We start from the raw sequence: 22,790 nt of genomic DNA, 5'->3' as shown, positions 1-22,790 counted from the left end.
TCTCTCTCTCTCTCACCCTCTTTCTCTTCTCTCTCTCACCCTCTTTCTCTTCTCTCTCTCACCCTCTTTCTCTTCTCTCTCTCTCACCCTCTTTCTCTTCTCTCTCTCTCACCCTCTTTCTCTTCCCTCTCTCCCTCACCCTCTTTCTCTTCTCTGGAATTAACTATAAATAATATGCCATCCCTATATAGCTCCCCCCCCCCATTTAAACTAGGTATTTTCTATTTATCTCCTTTAGTAAATACAAGCCTACCAAGTCAGTAACCATCACAGAATCCAGGGCACCCATTGTGATGTCAAAATAGCCCTCTCTATCTTTTCTTGTCCACAGCTCATAGTGAAATAGATGAAACTGTTTCTAGATCAATAAAATAGCTTAGCAAAGATTAGTAATATAAATTCAACAAGAAAAAAAAACAATATTAGTAATTAAAGAATGGGGATTAATTGATACTGTTTTTAGATCAGAAAAACTTGAAAAATCCTAGCTTTTTAAATAATTTTTTAATTCCTGAATTGATATTATTTGAATTAAAGCCATATATAACAATAACCCTAACACCCTCTCTCGTCCGAGGGCCGGGCCGCATCCGTCGCTATCCTGGTTCACGGGAGCATACTTGTGATGTACTTCTGGCCGTGTTCGTCGCTCCCAGCTCACAGGACCATAGATGCAACCCAGCAGGGCTACATTCTTACTTGTCTAGTGGTGGACCCCTCAAGGGTGACCAGACTCTCACTGGTCACTGGAAAATATCTTTCTGCTGCTCAGGGCACGCGAAATGTGCATGACCCTAAGTCCGTGTGGCAACATTGTCGATTTCGGTTGTCACTCTGGCTTCGTGCTGGATCCAGTCTATCTCTTTCATCATCTGGCTTCAGGGCATACCTGAAATAAACTGCATCTTCATTCAGGCCGGCAAGCGAGAAAGAAGGAAAAACTCTGGGACATTTTTATATAACGAAACAAAATAATTATTCATAAATCGTTTTACACTTGTTTAGTCGAGTTCTTTGATCCAAGCTTCATGATGCAGGTTGTATACTTAAGTTCCTTTAATCAATTTCCCAGCTAAGGACAAGAGCCTTTCAACTTAGCTCTTATGAGAGTTTCTCCCTCACCCCAGGCGGGGTGAGAGCGATGTGACGCCTCGATACCAGCTAGTAAAAAAGGGCTCTAACTCTAAAAAGCCAATTGTTTTTATCAAATCTCAGATTCCCCTTCCACCTTTCTGGAGTTATTCTTTCTTTTTCTTTTAGAGCTTATCTCTACCAGACCTCAAACCCCCACCTGCACTGAGGTTTTTACTTATTACCAATTAGGCATGATTAGTCACTCCAGGTCGAACAATGCCTGGCGGCGACCCCTCACCCCAAGCTGTCTTTCATATCGCTCAACAGAGGTTTTAAAAACAACCTTTTCGTTGTTAATAGATGTATAACATCTGTTTTTCCTTGACCAAGTGTCAGCATGCCCCCCCCTAACCATACCTCATCCTCTCCCATCTCCTCTTCCTCTATTTGAAAAGCAAGATCATCTGGTGTCGCCAGGGATCTCATCATATAACCTCAGAAAATTATGGCTGGATGGCAAACGTAGGTTAAATCTTTGGTAATAAAATCAGTATCACGATTAAGATATGCATTATAAACTTATAATTTGAATAGTTTAACCTAGATTTAATTGGTTTTTGTGTAATTAATAAATCAATCATAAATACATATTAGGAATTTTCCAAATTTAGAACTTGCAAAAACATATTGAGTTACCCCCCTTTCAACGTTATGAATACATATTAGGATTTTGGTAACTTATAATTCAACAAAACCTTTAAAATTTCGAATGTACAGAGTTAACTCCCTTCCAACGTTTAAAATATCCTGTAATCATAAATCTTAAGAGGTAGGAAATGAAAGAAAATTAAAAATTAAAAATAAATTTAGATCCCTAATTTTAAATGAAGAATGATACTGCACTGAATATAGAGTAATGTTAAAAAAAAAATTTTTTTCCTTATGGAATAAGTTTTAAACAAAAACCGCTTTTTGAAATTACACTAATAGGTTAGCCGATATTTTTGCAAATAAACAAAGCAGATTCCAGATACGAAACTAACATAGAATCGAAACAGTATAGCTGAGGACTTAGTTGATCAGTCCTGATTAAAAAAATAATTTAAATTAAATAAAGAAGTTTAATTCAGGAAATTAATGAATAGTATTAGTAAAACAACAGCATTTAATCCGAGGATGTGCTTAGCTCTTACACAGGTAGAGAATTGCATGAGCAGTGAGATGTCTACTGGAACGGTAATTTGTAACATGTTATCCTATTCCTAAGCCAACATATAAATAAATAAGAAAAAAAATTTTTTTTTCTAAATTTAAAGGAAAAATATTAAACCATGTCTTAACTCTTTCCAACTAACCTGCTGCAAATAAAGTTGCTTCCACTGCATGAACTTTTACTCACCTCCTCCTCCTCCAGTAACAATGTAATAGCAATGTCCTTTAATCACTTTGAGGAGTGTAATTTCTCAGTAGACATAACATTTACATACTAACCCAGTAACATTAACTACCCACGCGGGGTCGCAGAAATACCTGGATTAGGACCTAGGTTCGGGATTAACCTTTCGGTGCGGATGGACTCCTAGATCTTCTCAGGTCATCCGTCTAGGAGAAGGAAAACTCTGAAGCTAAACCTAAGGGAAGGGAGGCCCCAACATTCTTGGATGACATCCTTCCTAGAGCTGGTGACTTGAACAAATTACCGGTCTGCAAACCTAAACTGCTTAAGGAGTAGATAAGCACTGTCTATCGCCCGGCTTCCATACTCCTCCTTTGTCTATTAGCCAGGCGTAGAGGTCGAAGCACAGGGATTTGACAGAAACACTCAGTGGTCGATCTTGTTTCCTGACTAGGGCAATTAACGCCGATTTTCCCCTCTCTCGACACATCCCATCCCCCTCTAAACTGAGCACTTGGTAGTGCTTGAAAGCCATAATGTCAGTACAAGTAGATTGGGTTGACCATCGTCTGATGGATTGAGGGTACCGGATTGATAGTTTCTGGCTACTGTTCCCAACTGGTAGTACAGGAGCCCTACTACAGCCCAACTCCCTACCTAGTACCCCTGTAGCCTATGTCCCTAATAGTAGCCTCCCTATATCAAAGTGGCAATGTGCCTTGTTTGGGGTGAAAATGTAATAAAAAAAATTTTTTTTTTAAATGGCATGTTTAGTTTCAGAACAGTTTCTGATGGTTCGTTGTTCTACACAAGTCCTGGGAGGTGACTGGTTTGCAGTAGACAGTTCTCGAGTTAGAATCCACAGAGCAAAACACATGCGAAATTGCTACAGAAAGGTTTAATATTTATGGAGCAATTCTGGTTTCTGATTGGTTGGTAGCAGAACGTGAATTAATTTGATTCGTCAGTTCCTAGCAGCATCATTTATAAATAGAATCTCCCGACTGTGCAAGATCATACCCCATTATAATCAAAAATATTGTAACAAAACCTAAATATGGATAACATAAATAAAACAGCTTGTGGAACTCTGTTCCGCTGAACTGCTTTCCAGCTTACTACAATATCATTATCTTCAAGTCCAATGTAAATAAGTTCTTGTTCAGCTGCCCTCGTAAATAATGAAATTACTTGCACAAATGATTAATACGTAACTGTCCCAATTACCACAGTACACTCATTAACCCTTATCCTTGAGTAGCCTCCAGGCCTTGATATGTGGTGACCATTTCGTAAAAAGAAATAATAAAAATACATTAAGAATAAATTTCAAAACGTTTTCTACAAACCTCAAGATACTGTCTTTCGACATCTTTTAGTTCTTCCCCCAAAGGCACAACAATTTTCTCCACCTTTCGTTCAAAAGAATACATTTTGATCTCGGCCGAATCGTCCGTTCGAAGTTCAATCTTGGAAATGAGTAAGTTTGCGATCACATCTTGGACCATCTAGGAAAAAAACATAGAAAAGTTGTTGAGTCTATTTCAATGATTCAAGAAAATAGTTTAAAAATATGCTATATATAAAGATAGAAAAACTTACAAAACACAATCACAGTCATACATAATTTACATATATATATGTTGCCCCTGATAGTAGCCCCCTACACCAAAGTGGCAATTTGCCTTGTTTGGGGTGAAAATGTAATAAAAAAAAAAAAATATATATATATATATATATATATATATATATATATACTAGCAGGGTGCCCAGCATTGCCCAGTCATAAAATACGTTTAGATATGATATTTTAATTAATGCAGATTTCATATTTATTATTATACTTGCTCGGCGTTGCCCGGGTGTTTGGAGGTGTGTGTGTTGAGAAAAAAAAAAGTGGTAATAGGCAGGCATGTTAAGTTGTCTCCCTTTATATTGGCATTAATGTGCATATAATGAAACATCTGATGAGGAATATACTGAAACAGCTGAGGTTGGGACAAAAAATGACCCACAACCCGATCCTATAGCCAAGATAAAGCCTGGTAACATCATCACATACAACCAAAAGGGAAGCAATGGGCAAATACAAGCGGAAATAATAAGTCGGGCTGGAAAAGCCACCGGCAGAAACAAACATTGGTTTAATGTGAAAATCCAAAGGCCAGTAAACTTGGAGAATGAAGAGATGTCGGTAGATTTAAGTAAAGTCACGTATCTTAATGTGGCAGAACCACTGATAGGACCCACAGAAGGAGACACTATAATGATGGTGGCAGGTAGAGAATTCGATGAGGCCAAGAAAAGAGAACTTGACAGCTGGAAACAAAACAATGTTTTTACTGAAATAGATGATGCAGGACAGAAATGCATATCTACGCGCTGGGTGTGTAGTTTAAAAAACACACCTAATGGGGTTATGCAAAAAGCAAGGCTGGTCGCTAGAGGTTTTGAAGAACCCAAGAATGACATTCAAAAGGATTCACCAACCTGTGCTCATGAATCCTTAAGACTTATTATGGCATTAACAGCCCAAAATCAATCGAGTCTACACTCCATAGACATAAAAACTGCCTTTTTGCAGGGTCACACTAAGTATACATCAGACCACCCAAAGAAGCTTTCAGTGACAAAATATGGCGGCTAAATAAGTGTGTCTATGGACTGAGTGATGCTTCTCTGCAGTGGTATAATAAAGTAAAATCAGTTATGATTAAAAATGGCGGTGTAATGTCCCAAATGGACCCTACAGTTTTCTACTGGATTAGTAAATCTGGTAACTTAGCAGGAGTTTTGGCGTGTCATGTAGATGACTTCATTTGGTCAGGGGACGAGACATTCAACAATACCATCAGCAAAATACACAGTGCATTTAAAATTGGAAAAGAATATAGTAAGGCCTTCAAATACTGTGGAATTGAGCTTAATTGCTACGGTCCAGAAATATTAATAAACCAAAACAAATATACTGACAGTATATCATCCATTCCAATAGATTGTTCAAGGACCATGGAAAAAGAATCACCGCTAACAGAAATTGAGATAAATTCACTCAGATCCAAGATCGGCCAATTGTTGTGGTTAGCGCATCAAAGCCGACCGGACTTATTATTTGATGTCTGTTGTCTAGTGACTAATATTAACCATAGCACCATAAAGGACCTGATAACTGCCAACAAAATTATTGGAAAAGCTAAGGCATCCAAGCTATCATTGAAGTATCAACATCTTGGTAACAATGATCAGTTACGTTTGATGATATTTAGTGATGCCGCTTTGGGAAATCTTCCTGATGGTGGAAGTCAGGGGGGTTATGTCATATTCCTCACTGGGACATCTGGGAAAGTCTCACCGATCTGGTGGAACTCAAAGAAAATCAGACGGATTGTCCACAGTACCTTAGCTGCAGAAACAATTTCAATGTCTGACGCTATTGATATGGCTGTCTTCATCTCCACCCTGTTTGGTGAATTGACAACAGGAAGAACAAATCCCAAGAGTCTATAATTTGTGTCACTGATTGTAAATCTCTCTATGAAGCGGTCAAATCAACAAAATCTGTCAAAGAAAAACGATTACGGATCGAAATCAGTGATATTAAGGAACTTGTGGAAAATGGGCAGATTGAAGAGTTCCAATGGCAAGAGACAGGAAGACAATTGGCAGACTGCCTCACTAAACGGGGTGCATCCCCTTGGTTATTGAGAAGCATCTTACAACAAGGCAGTTTGAATGATTGAAATTAAAAATCAAAAAAGAAAAAAAAAAAACTTTTAAAGATGAATTTGTTAAGTTGCCTCCCTTTATACTGGCATTAATATGCATATAATTTGTTAAGTTAACCGTTAAACTCTAATCGTGAGTGTGTTGCATATTTATTCAATTAATGTATTAGCTGCCGTAATAAATTATATATATATATATATATATATATATATATATATATATATATATATATATATATATATTGTTTATATATATATAAACCGACGGAGTTGGATTATTTTACTGGTTTTTCAGGCAGGCTCAAACCTGTGACGCAAAGGCGGAAAAGAAAGTAAAAGAAGATCTAGTGTCTTACCCCTACTCCATGACGCGACCGGAAGTTTGGAACGTTAAAATTAAGCAAAGTCAATCCAACTGATACAATGAATTGCCGCTGCAAGGAAGGTGGGCTCTCTCTACCATGCTAGAAAACTACGGACACCTGAAAGTATCCTTTACCTCTATAAGACAACAATTCGCCCATGTATGGAGTACTGCTGTCATTTGGGCTGGTGCATCGGCTACTAGTCTCTCGCTCCTTGACCGGGTTCGAAAGAGAGTCGCAAATCTGATAGGCCCTAAACTGGCATCTAAGCTTCAGCCTCTGTCCCATCGACGAAACGTTGCATCCCTCTGCCTGTTCTACAAGTATTTTAATGGTGGATGCTCTGATGAACTGCAAGCACTTGTGCCCCCACGACGTGAGCACCCTCAACAGACCCGACAAGCTGCAAAATCCCACCCCCACACTGTAGAGATCCCTAGATGTAAAAGATCTTTCTACTCCGGTAGTTTCTTCCCCAGAATCGCTAGACTTTGGAATTCCATTCCAGGTCACTGCTTCCCCAACTGTACTGACATGCAGAAGTTCAAGTGTAATGTGAACCAACATCTTGCTGCCCAAATCGCTACATAGTACCCTAGTAGTTGTTTCCCCTGATAGTAGCCCCCTACACCAAAGTGGCAATGTACCTTGTTTGGGGTGAAAATGTAATAAAAAAAAATAAAAAATAAAAAAAATTTAGCCAAACATGCACGCGCGAAAAATGTTCTTTCTTGAATTAGTTTAAATGGATGGAGTACTGTTGCCACATCTGAGCAGGAGCTGCTAGAAAGGACTTATCCTGCATTGATAGAGTTCAAAGTAGACTTCGTAGCCTCGTAGGAGATGTCTTTTTCTCTTCCCTGCAACCTCTTTCTCACAGAAGAGATGTTGCGAGTTTGTCTTTGCTTTATCGTTATTTTCATGCAAAGTGCTCGGCTGAGCTCCATTCTGTGGTCCCCCCTCACCAAACTTTCACAAGAAACACCCGTCTAGCAGAAAACACTATCAATAATTTCCCCTACTCATTATCTGTGCCTAAACCTTTCTAGCTGACTACAATATGGTTGTCTTCAAGTCTAACGTAAACAAGTTCCTGATGAGCCGTTCCACTTAAGTTAACAAATTTACCGAATTTCCATTACTAACGATTACTATATTGTCCAATTGTCTACTGTACACTCTTTAACACTTATCCTCGAGTGGCCGCTTGGCCTTGATAAGTGGTGGTGCCTATGTAAAAAAAAAATAAAAAAATAAAAACAACAATACTTCACTGACGCGATCGTAGAGCAGTGATTATAATGACAGTGTCGTTATCTTAAGGTTGCATGTTCGTGCTGACATTTTTTTTTTTTTAAGTTTTAATATTTAAACAGGGTTATTGTGCCATTTTTTATTTTTAAATTTTTAATATTTAAACAGGGTTATTTGTGCCATTTTTTTATGGATTTTTAAACTTTTAATATTTAAACAGGGTTATTTGTGCCATTTTTTATTTTTAAACTTTTAATATTTAAACAGGGTTATTTGTGCCATTTTTTATTTTTAAACTTTTAATATTTAAACAGGGTTATTTGTGCCATTTTTTTATTTTTAAATTTTTAATATTTAAACAGGGTTATTTGTGCCATTTTTTAATTTTTAAACTTTTAATATTTAAACAGGGTTATTTGTGCCATTTTTTTATTTTTAAACTTTTAATATTTAAACAGGGTTATTTGTGCCATTTTTTTATTTTTAAACTTTTAATATTTAAACAGGGTTATTTGTGCCATTTTTTTATTTTTAAACTTTTAATATTTAAACAGGGTTATTTGTGCCATTTTTTTATTTTTAAACTTTTAATATTTAAACAGGGTTATTTGTGCCATTTTTTTATTTTTAAGGTTTTAATATTTAAACAGGGTTATTTTTTTTGTGCAGCAGGTGACTCATATTGAAGAGACATAATGGGTGATCCATATTGAAGAGAGACGGAGAGTTCATATTGGGACAATACATATATAACTGGACTCATGTACAGACATAACAATAACGAGGGAGAGAGAGACGACATTTATATATTTATATTCTGGATGCTTGGGACTTCATATATATACTGACTGGAGATGTAGACAGGTTCTTAACACAGAGGAGGGGAGATACATAATCTTGTAAGGGTTACACAATGTTCATTATAAGATGTTTACCACATCACCTTTTGAGCGTTGAAAGATGACACATGACAACAGTTTTACAAAAACACAAAGATGATTCTTTATTCATTGGACCGGTCGAATGATGATGACGTCAGGAATTCAAATTTGGGATCTACATAGTTTAAACGTTCTTCTTTTCGCTTCCACAGGACTCTGACTCCAACTCAACCCAACTCAACTGCTCTCGACTCTACTCTTCTGCTGACTCCCCTGATCTGACTAACTCTAGCTCCTATATTGAGAATCCCCCTTCGTCTATGAAGTCAGAAGTGTATTTCCCAAACGTGACCAATTCACGTGGCTATGCATGTTTTTCACAACACAGTTTTAACAAAAAAGAATTCTCAACATATAATTCTTACCTATTTTTTTAACAATATATTTTTAATTTGTATTGTTCATTCTTTTTAGCTGACATTTTTAAAGGACTCTCAACTCTCTCCCTGACTGACTAGCAAACTCAACTGTTCTGCCTCAACTACCCTGATCTGACTAACTCTAGCTCCTATATTGAGAATCCCCCTTTTGCTATGACGTCAGAAGTGTGTTTCCAAAACGTGACAAATTCACGTGGCTATGCCCACGTTTTTTCTAACATACTTTTGACAACACAGTTTTTTTTTTATTTTTAAAGTTTTAATATTTGTGTCATTTTTTTTGTACATTTATTCTTTATTTTGCACTTTTTTGTGTAGCAGGTGACTCATATTGAAGAGACATGATGGGTGATTCATATTGAAGAAACATGATGGGTGATTCATATTGAAGAGACATGATGGGTGATTCATATCGAAGAGACATGATGGGTGATTCATATCGAAGAGACATGATGGGTGATTCATATTGAAGAGACATGATGGGTGATCCATATTAAAGAGACATGATGGGTGATCCATATTGAAGAGACATGGTGGGTGATCCATATTGAAGAGACATGATGGGTGATGATTCATATTGAAGAGACATAGTTTACTGTTCTTCATTTCGCTCCCAAAGGACTCTCAACTCTCTCCCTGACTGACTAGCAAACTCAACTGTTCTGCCTCAACTACCCTGATCTGACTAACTCTAGCTCCTATATTGAGATTCCCCCTTTTGTTATGACGTCAGAAGTGTGTTTCCAAAACGTGACAAATTCACGTGGCTATGCATTCGTTTTTCCTACATACTTTTGACAACAAAGAATTCTCAACTAACCTATTTTTTAACCTAAACTATTCTTTTAAAATATATTTTTAATTTGTATTGTTCATTCTTTTAAGCTGAAATTTTTAATATTCAGGTTTCTCAAAGAATGAACAATCAATTCTTTTTATGATATAAACAACATCTAACTATTCCAATAGAATTTAAGAATAAATTCGAACATTCCCATTCTTAACCTTGCTTACTACATAGTTTACTGTTCTTTCCTTTCGCTTCCAAAGGGTCAACTGACCATTGACTGCCAACTGACTGACTCTCAACTCTCTCTCTCTGACTGACTCCCGACTCTTCTGACTCTCAGACTGACTAACTCTAGCTCCTATATTGAGAATCATCCTTCGTTATGACGTCAGAAGTGTGTTTTCCAAACGTGACTAATTCACGTGGCTATGCATACGCTTTTGACAACAAAAGAACTCTCAACATATGACTCTAACCTATTTTTTACAATATATTTTTAATTTGTATTGTTCATTTTTTTTGGCTGACCTTTTTAACATTCTGATTCCAAACAGAATGAACAATCAATTCTTTTACGATATAAACAATATCTATTTCTAATAGAATCTAACAATAGCGAAATTCTAACACTCCGATTCTTAACTTTTCTCTCCCTCTCTCTTTTGCTTCAAAAGGGTCAGCTGACAACTGACTGACTTTCAATTATCTCTCTCTCTCTCTGTCTGACTAGCAGACTGACTGCCAGGTCTTCTGCTCTGATCTGACTAACTCTAGCTCCTATGTTGAGAATCCCCCTTCGTTGTGACGTCAGAAGTGTGTTTTCCAAACGTGACCAATTCACGTGGCTATGCGCACGTTTTTGACAACAAAAGAACTCTCAACATATGACTCTAACCTATTTTTTAACAATATATTTTTAATTTGTATTGTTCATTCTTTTTGGCTGGCCTTTTTAATATTCCGATTCCAAACAGAATGAACAAGCAATTCTTTTTACGATATAAACAATATCGAACTATTTATAATAGAATTTATCAATAGACTAAACTAAATGGATGGTCACATTCAATGCTGCTAAGACTAAACTGGTTTCCTTCAATAATTACAACAAACCTTCTCTGCCACCAATAGCAATGGCCAGTGACTTCCTGTCTGAGAGTAAATCTTTCAAACTGCTTGGCCTAACGTTCACAGGAAACATGAGTTGGAACAATTATATTGAAAACATAGCCAGGGCTGCTACGAAAAAGGTAGGCTCTCTCTACCGTGCTAGAAAACTACTGACACCTGAAAGTATCCTGTACCTCTATAAGGCCACCATTCGCTCATGTATGGAGTATTGTTGTCACATTTGGGCTGGTGCATCTGCTGCTAGTCTCTCGCTCCTAGACAAGGTTCAAAAGAGAGTCGCCAATCTGATAGGCCCTGAACTGGCATCTAAGCTTCAGCCTCTGTCCCATCGACGAAACGTTGCATCCCTCTGCCTGTTCTACAAGTATTTTAATGGTGAATGCTCTGACAAACTGCAGACACTTATGTCACCACGACGTAGACACCCTCGACAAACCCGACAGGCAGCTAGATCCCTACCCCACACAGTAGAGATCCCTAGATGTAAAAGATCTTTCTACTCCAATAGTTTCTTCCCCAGAACCGCTAGACTCTGGAATTCCATTCCAGGTCCCTGATTCCCTAACTGTACTGACATGCAGAAGTTCAATGTAATGTGAACTGACATCTTGCTGCCCAAATCCCTACATAGTGCCCCAGTAGTTGCTGCCCCTGATAGTAGCCCCTTACACCAAAGTGGCAATGTGCCTTGTTTGGGGTAAAAATGTAATAAAAAAAAAAAAAATAAATAAAAAAAAAATTAAAAAAAAAAAAAATAAAATAAAATTTAAAAAAAAAAATACATAAATAATAAAAAAAATTAAAAAAAAAAAAAATAGACTAATTTCTAACATTCTATTTCTTAACCTTGCTTACAAGGTTCGAGTCTCGGCTTATCCTAATCTCATTTTCACTTATCCAATACTCTTCTTATTTACATGGAAAAGGTTTGGTTGGTTTTTGTTTTACGGCATATCAACCCTTTTCGGGTTATTTAATGCAGAATCCAAAGATTTAATAAAAAATTTTTTAATAGAATATATTTGTTGTTTTCAAGTCGGTTTCTATTTAACCCATAGTTGGGACCCTAACAGGTACTACCACTCCAGGTCAGAGTGGACCTGGGAGCACTGGCAATTAAAGGGTGGCTCCACACTCCCCAAAGCCCACAAGCTGGGGCCTCACCTCTGGATATAGTTTAAGGTCATATCCAGGACCCCCATTGAGGGACTTTTACCCTCTGCAGGGGGGGAGGGCAGTCGGCGTATTCTAATGCCCCACCGACAGGGCCTACATGGAAAGGGGGCAGCCCTTTTTCCTGTAACATATTTATTTTTTCCATCATGTTTGCTTCTTTTTTTTTTGTTTTTGTTTTTCTGAATTTTTAAAAAAGTTTTAACATTTAAATTTTAGATTTTTTTTTTTTTTTTTTACAAGGTGGTCACCACTTATCAAGGCCCGGAAGCCACTCAGGGATAAGGGTTATTGTAAGTACCATACGTTAGTGTGCATATTTAAAGTGTCTACTTAAGGGGGCGGTTCATTAGGAATTTGTTTACGTTGGACTTGAAGACATCCAAGTTGTAGTCAGGAGGGAAGCAGGCAGACGGAACAGAGTTCCACTGGCGTGCTGTTCTAGGAAAGAAGCTTTGCTCATGGAATCTACGTTTTGATTTAGGCATAGATAAAGAGTGGGGAAAGTTTTTGACAGTGGATTCAGCTAGACGGGTGTTTTTTGTAAAAGATTGGCGAGGGGGGACCAGAGATTGGAGTTCAGACGAGCACCTGCCATGGAAATAATGATAAAACAAAGATAGGCTTGCAACGTCTCTTCTGTGGGAGAGAGGTTGCAGGGAAGAGAAAAGGGCATCCTCCACGAAGTCTATTTTGTACTCTGTCAAAGCAGGATAGGCTGTTTTTAGCAGCTCCTGCCCAGATGTGGCAGCAGTATTCCATCCTTGGACATACTTGGCTTTTATATAGATAGAGAATTGCATCAGTAGTGAGATATCTTCTGGAGCGGTAGAAGGATCCCACTATCTTTCCAGCGACCTTGGCAACAGACTTGATGTACGTGTTCCATTTCAGATCAGGAGTAAAGGTCAAACCCAGAAGCTTGTCAATACATGTGGATTCTCCGAAACGAGAGTCATCCATTTCAATTGATGGGGGATAATATAGAAGTTCCTTTTTTTACTAATTTAAAAATGAAAGAACTCGATACTTTTAAGTAATTTTCTGTTATGCTAAATTGGACTACTGTTCTCATCTTGAGTGTGATTTTTACAGCATTTTGGTCGATGTAACCTCCTACCTTCTTCAGGTGTATCTTGTCGAACTCAGAAATGTTTCTGTTGAACTCGGGAATTTAGAGCAGAACCCTTTATTTACTTCACGGGGGGGTGGCATGTTCTTGTTCGGTCAGCCATGGATAGAAGTCCTAAGTAATTTACATATTAAAAAAAAATTTATCCCCTTGGTTTTTTTTTTACAATACAAAATTATTTTTAATCATCAAAACATAGGGCTTCTTCGAGACGAGAGCCATCCATTTCGATTGATGCCAGATGGAGATCAGAGCGTTGATGATGTAAAGATAGGAGTTTGGTTTTAATATTTATTTATGCCATTTTTTTTTCATTCACTAATTTATTTATTTTCCCTTTTATTTTTATTTTGATTTACACCCACACCCACCCACACACCTCACCAAACAGGCAATGTTGGGTATCCCCGCTAATTTAGTAATAAATAAAATTCTCTTACCGTTAAATTACTACCGGGCGTCGCACTTAATGCCAAAATCCGGAAATCACGATTAATCTTGACAAGTTCTTTCACAACCTGAATAAATAGAAATATATTTTTGGTGCAAGACAAAAGTTAAACTTAATAAAAGAAATAATACAGGAAAATCATATTCCAAAAATCATGTAAATCAATCAAGTAGTTATATATATATATATATATATATATATATATATATATATATATATATATATACATATACATATATATACTTCATTTACTCACATAAAATTAATATACGAAAGTATAGATTTATGCGTAAACTTTAAGTATTTACTTCAAAAGTGCTCAATACGTAGGTAGAGCTAGTTAGTAATTTATAAGATATATATGGCGATTAAGCTACACTGAATATTCCGCGTTTCATCCACTCTAGGATTCTTCAGGCTTATGCATAAGCCTGAAGAGTCCTAAAGTGGATGAAACGCGGAATATTCAGTGTAGCTTAATCGCCATATATATTTTATAAATTACTACTATATATATATATATCAAAATATATATATATATATCAAAAGCATGTGGACCCGACCTCATCCCAGCTGTGCTATTAAAAAAGTGCTCAGCTGAAGTAGCTCCAGTTCTCTCCAAACTCTACAACAAATGCCTTAATGAATCTTGCTTTCCTGCCTGCTGGAAAACTGCTTCTGTGGTACCAGTATTCAAGAATTCTGGCGAAAGGACTGACTCATTAAATTATCACCCCATTAGCCTCCTCCCACGTTTGCCAAAATATTTGAGACCTTAATTAACCATGCTCTAGTCCGTCACCTTACAGATACTAAGCTTCTGACTGACAAACAATATGGATTTAGACAAGCCTGTTCCACAGCAGACATCCTAACTGTAATCTCTGAACATATATACCATTCACTGGAAAAAGCGGGGGAGGGCAGAGCGGTAGCTCTAGATATATCTAAGGCTTTTGACAGGGTATGGCATGAGGGTCACCTCAGGAAGATTAGATCATACGGTATCACTAAACAATATGATATAAATGCGGGAGTGCCCCAGGGGTCTATCCTTGGACCTCTGCTGTTCCTGATATTCATAAATGACCTCCCCGACAAAATTTCCTCTGAGATGGGTATATATGCTGATGACACCACACTCTATAACAGACATGACAGGAAAACAAATGAACACATATGATAAGGTTCAAAAGAGAGTCGCAAATCTGATAGGCCCTGAACTGGCATCTAAGCTTCAGCCTTTGTCCCATCGACGAAACGTTGCATCCCTCTGCCTGTTCTACAAGTATTATAATGGTGAATGCTCTGACGAACTGCAAGCACTTGTACCCCCATGACATAGACACCCTCGACAGGCTGCAAAATCCCACCTCCATATCGTAGAAGTCCCTAGATGTAAAAGATCTTTCTACTCCAGTAGTTTCTTCCCCAGAACCGCTAGACTTTGGAATTCCATTCCAGGTCCCTGCTTCCCCAACTGTACTGACGTTCAGAAGTTCAAGTGCAACGTGAACCAACATCTTGCTTCCCAAATCCCTACATAGTACCCCAGTAGTTGTTGCCCCTGTTAGTAGCCCCCTACACCAAAGTGGCAATGTGCCTTGTATGGGGTGAAAATGTAATAAAAAAAATTTTTTTTTTAAATATATATATATACACACACACGCATATAATCCTTTTTTTTACAAATTTTAGTGATTCATAATAAACTGTAGACATTACAAGGCTGATTTTAAAATCTTGGTAGTTCGAATTCAGTTGTCTCCCCTTATTAAAGACTAACGGGGGTACCCGGCATTGCCTGGACATGGAAAAGTGGTGTACCAAGGGCCAAAATAAAAATAAATTTTTTTAATTAGACGCAGCACAGGTGGAGAGAGGTGTAAAAAGAAAAAAAAATCAGTTTTTTGTTTTAAAGGAAAAAAATATGATTACGTAAACCTCAAAAAAAAAAAAAGACAGACCTGCAACGCGAAGACGAAAAAGAAGGTGAAAAAAAAAAAGAAAAAAAGAAAAAGCAAACTGCTTAATCCTCACGGCCACCATGACAAACGACTGGGCCGCTGTTCAAATTAAGTCTAGTCATTGCAAAGTGTATGATGACTTTGCAAAAATGTCAACGAAAAAAGAGACCCCCTCCTTGTAACAAACAGCCCAGTTGAAGGTGGAATAATTAATGTTTTTGGCCAATTTTTTTATATTTGTCAGCTGAGAGACTGACCTTTCAAACGATATCAATTTTGCCAGTGTTGGTCACGTGTGTCGAAAGTTTTAGGGAGACATACATACATATACACGCACTAAGAAACAAGTTCAATATCTTCAAATATTAATGTACAAACGTATGCTGTATTTTCGTGGACATTTCACGTTTTCAATGTAAAAAAACTAAAAATATATACACATCTATAAATATATAAAAAAACTAAAAGCAATTGTTTTGATTAGATATTTTTATAATCAAAAAAAGATATTTCTCGTTTAGAATTTTTATCTCAGATCTTTATTGTGTTTTCACTTCGTGTTCAAATATAATTCTCATTTGTTCCATTGGCATGTACGTAATAGAAAAATCAAAGTTGTCCTCGACGGACGTACATCCAAACAATATGACATAAATGCGGGAGTACCTCAGGCGTCTATCCTTGGACCTCTATTATTCCTGATATTCATAAATGACCTCCCTGATAATATTGTTTCGGAGATGGGTATATTTGCCGATGACACCACTCTCTATAACAGATATGAGGGGAAAACAAATGAACACATATCCAAGGAAATGGCAGAAACACTAGAGGATGACCTCCAATCCGTAGTGGAATGGGGACAAAAATGGTTGGTCTCATTCAATGCTGCTAAGACTAAGCTTGTTTCCTTCAATAACTACAAGAAACCTTCTCTGCCACCAATAGCAATGGCCAAGAACACATTGCCTGAAAGTACTTCTTTTAAACTCCTCGGCCTAACGTTTACAGGGAATATGAACTGGAATAGATACATTGAGAGCATTGCCAAGGCTGCTGCAAGGAAGGTTGGCTCCCTCTACCGTGCTAGAAAACTACTTACGCCTGCCAGTATCCTATACCTCTATAAGGCAACCATTCGCCCATGTATGGAGTACTGTTGTCACATCTGGGCTGGTGCATCTGCTGCTTGTCTCTCGCTCCTGGACAGGGTTCAAAAGAGAGTCGCCAACCTGATAGGTCCTGAACTGTCATCTAGGCTTCAACCTCTGTCCCATCGACGAGATGTTGCATCCCTCTGCTTGTTCTACAAATACTTTAATGGTGAATGCTCTGATGAACTGCAAACACTTGTACCTCCCCGACGTAACTACCCCCGACAAACCCGACAAGCTACTAAGTCTCATCCCTTTACAGTGGAGATCCCTAGGTGCAAGAAAGCCTTTAACTCCAATAGTTTCTTCCCCAGAACTGCGGGTCTTTGGAACTCCCTTCTGGGATTCTGCTTTCCCAACTGCAATGATATGCAGAAGTTCAAGTATAATGTTAACAAACATCTTTCTACTCTTCTCCCTTCATAATGACCCCGCTAATTAATTCCCTAATAGTAGCCCCCTGCTTCAAAGTGGCACTGTGCCTTGTTTGGGGTGAAAATTGAATAAAAAAAAATTAAAAATTAAAAAAAAAATATATATATATATATATATATATATATATATATAAAAGTATATATATACACATACTTAGTGGCAGGGGCACGGAGGAGCCAAAGAGATTTAGCTTGTTCACATAATGTTGATGCATTAGAAACATGTTTTGTTTTTTTAAGTTTTGCATGCATAATACTTAATGGATTTTAAATAGGAATGATTCATTCGTTTATTAATAATTAATAAAAGCAAAATAAAACTATTTTACTATTTTTTCACCTGGTCACGACCTTTTTACTATTTTTTTCTCTGGTCGCTATCTTTAAATATTACCCCGTATCCAACTAAGTACCGACTTTTCCATACGATAGCAAGTCTGCGTAACATAAACACTATTAGAGTAGAAGGCTTTCCGACCTTTAGGGACCTCAGCAGTGACCCAGTGTGATTTTGCCATTGTACGTCGAGGTGGTATAAGTGCTATGGGTTCATCAGAGCACATCCCATTAAAGTACTTGTAAACAAAGATGCAACACCGAGGCGATGGGACAGACTTTGGAGATTGACCTATAGCACGGGGCCTATTAGATTAGATACTCTTTTTGTTTTTGTTTTTGTGCTCAACGATAAAAACCGACTTCTTCATTTGTGTTTGCTTCTCATTTTCGCTTTTTCTCTGATAATATGAGTGTATACATCGATAGATATATTCGGATAGCTTATCTTCTTTATCGCCTCCTATTAGTTAAAAGGAAAGCCATAGATGTAAAACATTAATTTGCAATAAATTCATCGATATTCTTATCCGTCTTTTAATCTAAAACAATTACAATGTCAGTTTTTGTTCATTTCTAAATGGGGGGGGGAATAACTTATAATATATTCATAAAAATGTTTTCTACTTTTTCATATGTAGATAATATTATTTTCTTAATGTTTTTTTTTTTCAAAGTTTAAAAATACAATTTTTAGTAAACTAATTTTAAAATTCAGTATTGATGGTTCAATGAGATAAATATACCTCATGTGCTTCAACAAGTCATATCTCTTTTATTTGTGGGTCAATTTTTAAAAGAATTACATTGCTGGAAAGAGAATAGAATAAGCATTCCAATGATCTTAATTTATTTTTCTTTTATGCGTTCAATGTTTTATGCTCCAAGTTATAAATGAAAAAACAGTAAAAAATTAGGACAGTCAAAAGGGAAATAGTTTTTTCAATGTTTACATTTCATACGTTACGTTTGGATACACATGCGCAGGGTGAAATTTAATTGGATATGGCTAAAATTTTACAGGCTATGATTTATATTTTTACTAGCGGGGAGTACCCGGCGATGCCCGGGTGTTTTGAGGTAAACCTATTAGAGTAGACCCGACCTCATCCCAGCTGTGCTATTAAAAAAGTGCTCAGCCGAAGTAGCTCCAGTTCTCTCCAAACTCTACAACAAATGCCTTAATGAATCTTGCTTTCCGAGCTGTTGGAAAACTGCTTCTGTGGTACCAGTATTCAAGAATTCTGGTGAAAGAACTGACCCATTAAATTATCGCCCTATTAGCCTCCTCCCACTTTTTGCCAAAATATTTGAGACCTTAATTAACCATGCTCTAGTCCAGCACCTTACAGATGCTAAACTTCTGACCGACCATCAATATGGATTTAGGCAAGCCCGTTCCACGGCAGACATCCTAACTGTAATCTCTGAACGCATATACCATTCACTGGACAAAGCGGGAGAGGGCAGAGCGGTAGCTCTAGATATATCTAAGGCTTTTGACAGGGTATGGCATGAGGGTCTCCTCAGGAAGATTAGATCTTACGGTATCACTGGTAGAATACTTAACATAATTAAATCCTTCTTAGATAAGAGAAAAATCCAGGTTGTCCTCGACGGTCGTACGTCTAAACAATATAATATAAATGCGGGAGTGCGCCAGGGATCTATCCTTGGTCCTCTGCTGTTCCTGATATTCATAAATGACCTCCCCGACAAAATTGCCTCTGAGATGGGTATATATGCTGATGACACCACACTCTATAGCAGGCACGACAGGAAAACAAATGAACACATATCTAAAGTAATGGCAGAAACACTAGAGGATGACCTCAAATCAGTAGTGGAATGGGGACAAAAATGGATGGTAACGTTCAATGCCACCAAGACAAAACTGGTTTCATTCAATAATTACAAGAAACCTTCTCTACCACCTATAGCAATGGCCAACAACTCTTTAGCTGAGAGTACGTCTTTCAAGCTCCTTGGCCTAACGTTCTCATGAAACATGAGCTGGAACAATTACATCGAGGGCATTGCCAGGGCCGCTGCGAGGAAGGTGGGCTCTCTCTACCGTGCTAGAAAACTTCTAACACCCGAAAGTATCCTGTACCTATATAAGGCCACTATTCGCCCATGTATGGAGTATTGCTGTAACATTTGGGCCGGTGCATCGGCTACTAGTCTCTCGCTCCTTGACAGGGTTCGAAAGAGAGTCGCAAATCTGATAGGCCCTAAACTGGCATCAAAACTTCAGCCTCTGTCCCATCGTCGAAACGTTGCATCCCTCTGCCTGTTCTACAAGTATTATAATGGTGAATGCTCTGAAGAACTGCAAGCACTTGTGCCCCCACGACGTGAACACCCTCGACAGACCCGACAAGCTGCAAAATCCCACCCCCACACTGTAGAGATCCCTAGATGTAAAAGATCTTTCTACTCCAGTAGTTTCTTCCCCAGAACTGCTAGACTTTGGAATTTCATTCCAGGTCACTGCTTCCCCAACTGTACTGACATGCATAAGTTCAAGTGCAACGTGAACCAACATCTCGCTGCCCTAATCCCTACATAGTACCCCAGTAGATGTTTCCCCTGATAGTAGCCCCCTACATTAAAGTGGCAATGTGCCTTGTTTGGGGTGAAAATGTAATAAAAAAAAAAAAAAAAAAAAAATCAAAACTTAATTAAATAATAATAAAAAAATGTTTTGGTAGGTGAGTATGAGAATTGAACCCCTACCCTTGAGTTGGAAATTAATGTGTGAAAAAAAAAACGTGCTACATTAACCATTGAGCCACGGCAACAGACAACGTTAAGCAGGTTTTAATTTATTTATTTATTTAACTATAAAAACAGACGTGTGCATTAAATGTTAACTCTGCTGCTCCCATTTGACCTAATTAAGAAGGTCAAATAAAAGTCACGCAGCGTTTGGGTTTGTTTATCCAAATTTGACTGTTTCTTCCCCCAACATCTGTTGGGGAGGGGGAAAGCAGCTCCCAATTATCCAGATTGAATCTTATATACAAGATTGATCAAAGCTGATTGCTTCTGGACGTTTTTCCTGGCGCAATGCCGAAAACGTCCATTTGAGTATAGTTTCACTTTATTTATACTAAAAAGCCCGATCAACACGCAAGAAGCCAAAATAGGAATAATTTTGTAAAAATCGACGTAAATAAATCTATACGCTACGCGCTTTCCTAATTCCTAGTTGGAAATTAATGTGTGAAAAAAAAACAAAAAAACGTGCAACATGTTACCATTGGGCCACCACGACATAAAGCGTAGATGTGCTTGAATTTATTTATTTAACTATAAAAACAGGCGTGCGCAATAAAAGTTAACTCTGCTGCTTCCATTTGACCTAATTAAGAAGGTCAAATAGAAGTCACGCAGCGTTTGGGTTTGTTTACCCAAATTTAACTGTTTCTTCCCCCAACAGATGTTGGGGAGGGGGAAAGCAGCTCCCAGTTGTCCAGATTGAATAGCAACACAAGATTGATCAAAGCTGATTGCTTCTGGACGTTTCCCGGTGCGATTGCCAGGAACTTTGTTAGCTTTGAATTAGTTTTGCTTTTTATACGAAAAGGCCTCATCAACACGTGAGAAGGCAAAATAGCAATAATTTTGTAAAAGTCGACGTAAATAAATCTAGATGCGACGCGCTTTCCCAAATTGTACATATTATTATTTAGGATCCATATAAACAGTTGTAAGCGATCATAACGACCCCGGAACCGTGTGCGAAAAAAGCCTTTTGAAGACATACACGAAATGGTCACACACATTTTGCCTTTTATATATATAGATAACCACAGGAAGCAAAGTTACAACCAAGCAAAGTTCATATAGATAATAGTTTCAGAATCATTTTCATGTATAATATGTAAATATTTAGTCAAATTTAATTGGATATGGCTAAAATTTTACAGGCTATATAAGCATAGAAGTCCATCTCTACTGGACTTTGATTTATATTTTTACAACCACAGTACTAGCGGGGAGTACCCGGCGAGGAAGCAAAGTTACAACCAAGAAAAGTTGACGAAGAATATTTCAAAATTAATAAGATAAATTGGCATACATCATCCATTTTCATATAGATAATAGTTTCAGAATCATTTTCATGTATAATATGTAAATTTTTGGTAATTATTGTGCGGAAATTTCTTTAAAATGTTATCTTTTATAGAAATCAAATCTGCTTAACAGGGAAAACGGTTTGTGCTAATGCGCTGATTAAAGTCAGTGCATTAACGAGTTTCATTTGTATTCTCTTAAAAATAAAAAAACTGTTTTTTCTGCTTTCAAAACGAAAGCAGAAAAATCAGTTTCATTTTTTATTCTGAGTGTGTCAATTTAAAAAAAATTATTTTCAAGTTTTTCAAATTTGATTTCCAAACAATACTATTTTGTTGTTTTTAACGCTTTTAGTACAATGTACTAAAAGCGTTAAAAAACAAAAACGTACTAGGTACATGCGTTTCTGTTATTATATTTATAACTTCTTACTTGCACTTAAGTTAGAATTGTGTTTATTAGTGGTAAAAAAAAATAAATAAAAAATAACAAATAAAAGGTACTTGTGTACTTATGCTACCATGCTGAAATAAAAACGTTATTCTTTAGAAACCCATTCTTAACATGGAGAAGGAAGGGTGTTTTGTTAACGATTCTGTACTTTCACCTAACAATTAAATAAAATATATTGTGAAACTTAATTTATTTTTAACTTATTGTCAAGACCATTTTTTTGAATCTGTAAAACAAACACGTTTTTTTTTTTTTTTAAATATCTAAACAATAATAATAATTAGGCGGTACGATAAAGAATTTCATTGTGATGCATTTTGTAAATTTTTACCTTGTTTCCACCTTAAAATTTTTCTTTAAAATGATTACCTTTACAGGTTTTCGGGTATGCTGAAAACGAATATCACATTTAAATTTTCCGCAAATAAGTAGCTTTCCAGATATTAAGCAATGTCATTTCTTATGTTATTGCTGGTGGCCATCTTGGTACATGCATTTGTGCATAGTTTCTTGGGGTTATGTTTGCGCGTTCGCGTGTATCAAGATGTCCA

At 37.1% G+C, this 22,790-nt stretch overlaps 1 protein-coding gene across 1 annotated transcript in view; it reads right to left on the bottom strand.

Annotated features, from left to right (window-relative positions):
* The window catches only part of LOC145271114 (uncharacterized), a 149,535-nt gene that overhangs the window by 101,933 nt on the left and 24,812 nt on the right, over positions 1-22,790 (bottom strand). The window contains exons 4-5 of the mRNA XM_080126655.1: positions 13,802-13,879; positions 3,820-3,978 (exon numbers count right to left, since the gene is read on the bottom strand). Coding sequence (XP_079982781.1) covers positions 3,820-3,978; positions 13,802-13,879 — 237 coding nt within the window. The remainder of the gene's footprint in view (positions 1-3,819; positions 3,979-13,801; positions 13,880-22,790) is intronic.

The sequence above is a fragment of the Euprymna scolopes genome, chromosome 46, assembly GCF_053919585.1.
Source record: "Euprymna scolopes isolate OS-2025 chromosome 46, ASM5391958v1, whole genome shotgun sequence".
Classification (NCBI taxonomy): domain Eukaryota; kingdom Metazoa; phylum Mollusca; class Cephalopoda; order Sepiida; family Sepiolidae; genus Euprymna; species Euprymna scolopes.
The sequence above is the reverse complement of the archived record's forward strand: the minus strand, read 5'-3'. Positions and strand labels throughout refer to the sequence as shown.